Below are 7,897 nucleotides of genomic sequence, written 5' to 3'. Positions count from 1 at the left end.
GATCAGGTTTGAGGGCTGATTCCATAGTCGTTTCTTACTGTTTCTTCAGACGATTAAATTGATGAGACCATCAATTCACGCGACACGTGGTTAGAAGTGAACAGTGGTTTTAATCGTCTTACAACAGAGCCTGCCTGCGACGAGATGAACCCAAGATGAACTGGCAGCAGGCTCACAGCAACTGTTCTTTATACATCCGGTTGGGGGAGGAGCCATGGGCAGAGCCAAGGGTGGAGCCCAGTACAAGCTCCTCATCTCCCCCTATGGGCAGGGCCGCGCGATTACACACAATACCGTACCGAGTACAGGCTCAATACATATGGTACAATACAGTGTGAATTACTGAGGTTTATAATTCACCACAATATGTAACCCACAGCCTCGCCGGTTGTAACAGTCCGAACTTCACCCCCTTTCCGTGGAGGACCGCCTTAGCCCAGTTGAACCCCGCATGCTTCTTGGCCAGCTCTAACACTCCAGTCCTGATAAATACAGATCTCAGTGTTCTCCCACCTGCTGTTCCGCTCCTTCTTCGACTGCTTGTCGGTGAAGCGGTGGAACCTTACCACTATAGCTCTCGGCGGCTCATTCGCCCTCGGCCTCCTTGCCAGGAGACTGTGCGCCCCATCCAGCTCGAGGGGGCGATGGAAGGCCCCCGCGCCCATCAGCGTGCCCAGCATCGTGGTCACATATGCCGCAGCATCCGACCCCTCCACGCCTTCAGGGAGACCCAGAGTCCGCAGGTTCTGCCTCCTTGACCTATTCTCCAGGTCCTCCAGCTTCTCCTGCCATTTTTTGTGCAGTGCCTCGTGCGCCTCCACTCTAACCGCTAGGCCCAGGATCTCGTCCTCGTTATCAGAGGCCTTCTGCTGCACCTCATTGATCGCCATCCCCTGCATCTTCTGGGTCTCCACCAGCCTTTCAATTGACGCCTTCACAGGGCCCAGCATCTCCACCTTTAACTCGGCAAAGCAGCTTCTGAGAAACTGAAAAAATGAAATGAAATGAAATGAAAATCGCTTATTGTCACGAGTAGGCTTCAATGAAGTTACTGTGAAAAGCCCCTAGTCGCCACATTCCGGCGCCTGTTCGGGGAGGCTGTTACGGGAATCGAACCGTCCTGCTGGCCTGCCTTAGTCTGCTTTCAAAGCCAGCGATTTAGCCCAGTGTGCTAACCAGCCCCTCCTGCTGCTCCCGCGACCACTGGGCCCATACCGCCTGATCTACGCCCGCCGACATCTTGCTTTTTTGCGCCCGTTTTCCTCTCTTCTCCAAAGCCGCTTTTTTGACCGCCCCACTCCTGGTCCACTCCACACAGCGCTGGGGGATCCTCACTGTTTCCTTCCCACACCGAGAATCATCGTCAAAGTGCCGCTGGAGATCAGTAAAAGTCCGTTATCGGCGGGAGCTGCCGAACGTGCGACCTACCCAGGCATAGCCGCAGCCGGAAGTGCAGCACTCCCTCAGTACTGACCCTCTGACAGTGCAGCACTCCCTCAGTACTGACCCTCTGACAGTGCAGCGCTCCCTCAGTACTGACCCTCTGACAGTGCAGCACTCCCTCAGTACTGACCCTCTGACAGTGCAGCACTCCCTCAGTATTGACCCTCTGACAGTGCGGCACTCCCTCAGTACTGACCCTCTGACAGTGCAGCACTCCCTCAGTACTGACCCTCTGACAGTGCAGCACTCCCTCAGTACTGACCCTCTGACAGTGCAGCACTCCCTCAGTACTGACCCTCTGACAGTGCAGCACTCCCTCAGTACTGACCCTCTGACAGTGCCGCACTCCCTCAGTACAGACCCTCTGACAGTGCGGCGCTCCCTCAGTACTGACCCTCTGACAGTGCGGCACTCCCTCAGTACTGACCCTCTGACAGTGCAGCACTCCCTCACTACTGACCCTCTGACAGTGCAGCACTCCCTCAGTACTGACCCTCTGACAGTGCAGCACTCCCTCAGTACTGACCCTCTGACAGTGCGGCACTCCCTCAGTACTGACCCTCTGACAGTGCAGCACTCCCTCAGTACTGACCCTCTGACAGTGCGGCACTCCCTCAGTACTGACCCTCTGACAGTGCAGCACTCCCTCAGTACTGACCCTCTGACAGTGCAGCACTCCCTCAGTACTGACCCTCTGACAGTGCGGCACTCCCTCAGTAATGACTCTCTGACAGTGCGGCACTCCCTCAGTACTGACCCTCCGACAGTGCAGCACTCCCTCAGTACTGACCCTCTGACAGTGCAGCACTCCGTCAGTACTGACCCTCTGACAGTGCAGCACTCCCTCAGTACTGACCCTCTGACAGTGCAGCACTCCCTCAGTACTGACCCTCTGACAGTGCGGCACTTCCTCAGTACTGACCCTCTGACAGTGCGGCACTCCCTCAGTACTGATCCTCTGACAGTGCAGCACTCCCTCAGTACTGACCCTCTGACAGTGCAGCACTCCCTCAATACTGACCCTCTGACAGTGCAGCACTCCCTCAGTACTGACCCTCTGAGAGTGCTGCACTCCCTCAGTACAGTCCAACTGACAGTGTGGCACTCCCTCAGTGCTGACCCCCTGACAGTGCAGCACTCCCTCAATACTGACCCTCTGACAGTGCAGCACTCCCTCAGTACTGACCCTCTGACAGTGCAGCACTCCCTCAGTACTGACCCTCTGACAGTGCAGCACTCCCTCAGTACTGACCCTCTGACGGTGCGGCACTCCCTCAGTACTGACCCTCTGACAGTGCAGCGCTCCCTCAGTACTGACCCTCTGACAGTGCAGCGCTCACTCAGTACTGACCCTCTGACAGTGCAGCGCTCCCTCAGTACTGACCCTCTGACAGTGCAGCACTCCCTCAGTACTGACCCTCTGACAGTGCAGCGTCCCTCAGTACTGACCCTCTGACAGTGCAGCACTCCCTCAGTACTGACCCTCTGACAGTGCAGCACTCCCTCAGTACTGACCCTCTGAGAGTGCAGCGTTCCCTCAGTACTGACCCTCTGACAGTGCGGGTCTCCCTCAGTACTGACCCTCTGACAGTGCAGCACTCCCTCAGTACTGACCCTCTGACAGTGCAGAACTCCCTCAGTACTGACCCTCTGACAGTGCAGCACTCCCTCAGTACTGACCCTCTGACAGTGCAGCACTCCCTCAGTACTGACCCTCTGACAGTGCAGCACTCCCTCAGTACTGACCCTCTGACAGTGCGGCACTCCCTCAGTACTGACCCTCTGACAGTGCGGCACTCCCTCAGTACTGACCCTCTGACAGTGCAGCACTCCCTCAGTACTGACCCTCTGACAGTGCAGCACTCCCTCAGTACTGACCCTCTGACAGTGCAGCACTCCCTCAGTACTGACCCTCTGACAGTGTGGCACTCCCTCAGTACTGACCCTCTGACAGTGCAGCACTCCCTCAGTACTGACCCTCTGACAGTGCGGCACTCCCTCAGCACTGACCCTCTGACAGTGCGGCACTCCCTCAGCACTGACCCTCTGACAGTGCAGCACTCCCTCAGCACTGACCCTCTGACAGTGTGGCACTCCCTCAGTACTGAATGTTGGATGGTTTGACATTCCCTCAGTATTTTGCTGATGTGCCAATTGTAAAAGTCCTGAGGTAAAATGTAAGAAGCAAGTTTCTGAGCCAGAGGCCTACTGGATTGGTTGTTGTCAGTTCCTCCCCTTGTCTCTCACTGGTTGTCAACTTAATGCTGAGTCTGTGAGGGGCCCAAATTCAATAAAAGCAGCAGGGAGGGAGGGTGTCGATCTCATTGCTTCCTAGTGGGACAAATAAGTCCAGGATATTGTGAGAGAGCAGGTACTGTACAGCAAACAAGGTGTGGCAGGGGGATAGGATCAGTCTTTCTGCTCTAACTTTCTGTTTGTGGCTCTGAAATTAGTGCTGGGTTGGTTTTATAAAATAAAATCTCCAGGAGGCAAACTGAAGATATCTGATAATGAGTCAATGTTTTAACAAGTGTTTGGGTCAGTGTTGTTGGGTCTGTATTAATGTGTTTTTCCTCCTCTCTTTCAGTCACCTCCTGTTGAGTTTAAACCATGGCTGATGATGAGGTTGCTGCTCTGGTGGTTGACAATGGATCTGGGATGTGTAAGGCTGGCTTTGCAGGAGATGATGCTCCCAGGGCTGTCTTTCCCTCCATCGTGGGACGTCCCCGGCACCAGGTCAGTCCTTCAACTGTTTGGTTGTGGTGGGGTCAGAGTCCTGATCCTTTGGGTGTGGCGCGTGGGGGTGATTGTTCTTGTAACAGAAATGTTTCAGCTTCCTCTGTACAGTTTGTGGTCTGTAGCCTATTTCCTTCATGCTTCTGATGTATGTTTAGCCCTTGTTGATTCCTATTTTGCAGTACATGTTTGGCTGGTCAGTGTGGGACTGTGGTTGGGGGTTGAGTGGGACCATTGGAGCCAGAGTTTTTAGTGGATGAAGTAGAGAAATTGGTTCCCATGCTGGGGGCTTGTTCAGAGGCTGCAGGTTAATTGATTGCTGTGAGGCTGAACATTGTTTCCAATCAGGAATTTTACTGCCTGACTTAATGGTTTAATGGTTTGTAGAATGTCATTTAGATTGTGACTTAAAGGAACATGTGGGGTAGCATCAACTAGGAACGCTGACTATCTGAGTATTCAAATTATACACCGATTGGAATCTGAAACAGTTAAATTTGTGGTATGTGTCCGGCTGTAATATGGGCAATTCCTGTAGTTCCAGGTCAGCCAGGAGTTTACTCCTCTCTGAGAATTCCCTGTCTAATTCTACAATCTCGGGTCTGTTTAATCTGCAGTCTACATGCTAGATTTGGATGAAGCTATTCAGTTCCCCAATTAACTTCTTTTTGCAGTTCTTGTGCGACAACATTTGAATTTGCAATTGCCCCACCCCCATTTCAGCGTGAAGCGCTTTTCACTAGTTTGCGACATCTCAAACCACACTGCGCCAAGAGAGGAAACGGTTTCTCTGTATCTACTCTTGGCAATCCAACCCTTGGGTGAATCTCTGTAATAATGTCCCAGGACAGCCCTCTTACCCCACCCTGCGATCCAGTCTCCCTGTGCCTGTTCCAGTTTCTTTGACCTTGCAAACCAAAGCAATGAAGCCAGTTGTTTCTAGGTTTGTGAGATACTCGTTACTTTGTCCAGCCCAGGCTTGTGCTCCGACATTGTCTGTCCTATTCAGCTCATTGTCCCAGTTTATTCTGGTGCTGGGAGGAATGTTTTCATTCTCTTGCGTGTCATTATTGAGTGGGTTTAGTAATCTTCAAACCATGTTGGATTGGGTAATGTCCATTGCAAGACCCTCTCGGTGGTAACATTACTGATGTGTTTAGTTTGACCTGGTGGGCAGACTTTGGGGAGTTGGGAGGTATGTTACTTGCAGTGTGATTCCTAGCCTCTTGTAGACACGGGGCTGGATTCTCTGCCAGCGGTATTCTCCACAATGCCATCTGTGCACACTCTGTGGACTTCCCCATGGCACAGGGGTGCCCGCAATGGAGGAATTTCAGTTGGCAGGATGGAGGATCCCAGTGTTTCAGTTTCCGATCAGTGGATGCCTCAATGTTTTGGAGTGTAGTTACTGGTTTGCTCTTTGTTTACTGTCTTTACCTGCAGTTTGTGAATTAATCCTTTTTTTTGTTTGTTTTGTATTCCCCACTTTCCAGGGAGTGATGGTTGGAATGGGTCAGAAAGACAGTTACGTTGGTGATGAAGCCCAGAGCAAGAGAGGCATTCTGACACTGAAATACCCAATCGAGCATGGCATTGTGACCAACTGGGATGACATGGAGAAGATCTGGCACCACACCTTCTACAATGAGCTGCGCGTGGCCCCAGAGGAGCATCCTGTTCTCCTCACAGAGGCTCCCCTCAACCCCAAAGCCAACCGGGAGAAGATGACCCAGATCATGTTCGAGACCTTCAACACGCCAGCCATGTATGTTGCCATTCAGGCTGTGCTGTCCTTGTACGCCTCTGGCCGTACAACTGGCATTGTGCTAGATTCTGGTGATGGTGTTTCCCACACTGTGCCAATCTATGAAGGGTATGCCTTGCCTCATGCCATCCTGAGGTTAGACCTGGCTGGCAGAGATCTCACTGACTATTTGATGAAGATCCTGACTGAACGTGGGTACTCCTTCACCACCACAGCTGAGAGGGAGATTGTGCGTGACATTAAGGAGAAACTTGCGTACGTGGCCCTAGATTTTGAAGCTGAGATGCAGACAGCCAGCTCCTCTTCAGCCTTAGAGAAAAGCTATGAACTCCCTGATGGCCAAGTCATCACCATTGGTAATGAGCGTTTCAGGTGCCCAGAAGCCCTTTTCCAACCATCCTTCCTCGGGATGGAATCTAATGGGCTCCATGAGACCTGTTTCAATAGCATCATGAAATGTGATGTGGATATCAGGAAGGATCTATATGCCAACACGGTCCTGTCTGGTGGGACCACCATGTTCCCAGGTATTGCTGATCGGATGCAGAAGGAAATCACAGCCTTGGCTCCCAGCACAATGAAGATAAAGATCATTGCTCCTCCTGAGAGGAAGTATTCAGTGTGGATCGGAGGCTCCATCCTGGCTTCTCTCTCCACCTTCCAGCAAATGTGGATCAGTAAGCAGGAGTACGATGAGTCTGGGCCCTCCATAGTCCATCGCAAGTGTTTCTAACTTACTTGGGGCTTTGTAATTCTGCCTCTCTTTTTCAGAGGTCTTCAATTCTGTCTTTTTAGTTTCTCTCCATATTTCTCAAAGGCCTCTTGCTGCAGCTGAAAGTTTGATTTTGTAATGAGTTTATTGCTTAAAACTGTAAAATGAAATAAATGATTTTCACCTGGCTGATGTTTTGGTTGTTTCTCCAGCACCAAGTAAATTTTTCTAGAAATCAGACTGATGTCTCCATCGATTTGAAGGTTTAAATAGATTGACAAGAAACATCAGTTGACATTCTAATAGGGCTGGTGAAACCGCTCTCATTTGAGGATAATATAAATGCAGCAAACTGCAAGTAGCTATAAAGACCAATATCAGTGTTTGTTCATTCTGTTGTGAATTGCAATGTGAGGTGGGGGGGGGAAACCAGTTCAACAATAATGCCAACTGAGGAATTTGACGGGTTTTGCCTTTCTCACCTAAGATTGAGGTTGTCAAGTTCAAGAAAAAGCCCAACATGGATGTGAACCAGGCCCATCACATTGAGGAGTGCTGTTAGTACTCTGGATCAGAAAGAGGCCTTTCGGGCAGCACGGTGGCACAGTGGTTAGCATTGCTGCCTACGGCACTGAGGACCTGGGTTCGAATCCTGGTCCTGGGTCACTGTCTGTGTGGAGTTTGCACATTCTCCCCGTGTTTGCATGGGTTTCACCCCCACACCCAAAAGATGTGCAGGATAGGTGGATTGGCCATGGTAAATTGCCCCATAATTGGAAAAAATTGGGCACCCTAAATTTATTTATTTTTTAAAAAGAAAGAGGCCTTTCGGCCTACTCAGTCCATGCTGGATCAGAAAGAGGCTTTCAGCCTCCTGCATCCATGCTGGCTCTTCAGGGAACAACTCCACATGCCCTGTTTAGTCCAATGTTATCCTGTAGTGGATGCTGGCATTACAAACAAACTGAAAATGTTGGACAATCACAACAGGTCTGACTGCATCTTGTGAAGAGAGAATGGAGCTCATGTTTTGAGTTTACGTGACTTTGGAAAAAGGTTAAAGTTTACACTTTGGGTGGGAAGGTGTCAAAGAACAATAGAGCACAGGAACAGGCCCTTCGGCCCTCCAAGCTTGTACCAGCCATGATACCACCCTTGGCCCAAAACTATCAGCACTTTCTGTGCCTTTTTCCCATGTACCCATCCTATCCCTGTATTTGACGAGATACCTTTTGAATGTT

The 7,897-nt window shown here is 51.0% G+C and overlaps 1 protein-coding gene across 1 annotated transcript; it reads left to right on the top strand.

Annotated features, from left to right (window-relative positions):
* Positions 1-3,795: 3,795 nt before the first annotated feature.
* On the top strand, positions 3,796-6,844 carry LOC119972195 (actin, cytoplasmic A3a-like). The gene is made up of 3 exons (XM_038808533.1): positions 3,796-3,814; positions 4,031-4,179; positions 5,673-6,844. Exons 2-3 carry the CDS (start codon positions 4,054-4,056, stop codon positions 6,675-6,677), a joined length of 1,131 nt encoding a protein of 376 aa, XP_038664461.1. The 5' UTR covers positions 3,796-3,814; positions 4,031-4,053; the 3' UTR covers positions 6,678-6,844.
* Positions 6,845-7,897: the final 1,053 nt, after the last annotated feature.

This window comes from Scyliorhinus canicula, chromosome 10, assembly GCF_902713615.1.
Source record: "Scyliorhinus canicula chromosome 10, sScyCan1.1, whole genome shotgun sequence".
NCBI classification, from domain to species: Eukaryota; Metazoa; Chordata; class Chondrichthyes; order Carcharhiniformes; family Scyliorhinidae; genus Scyliorhinus; species Scyliorhinus canicula.
This window is presented reverse-complemented; position numbering and strand designations above follow the sequence as displayed.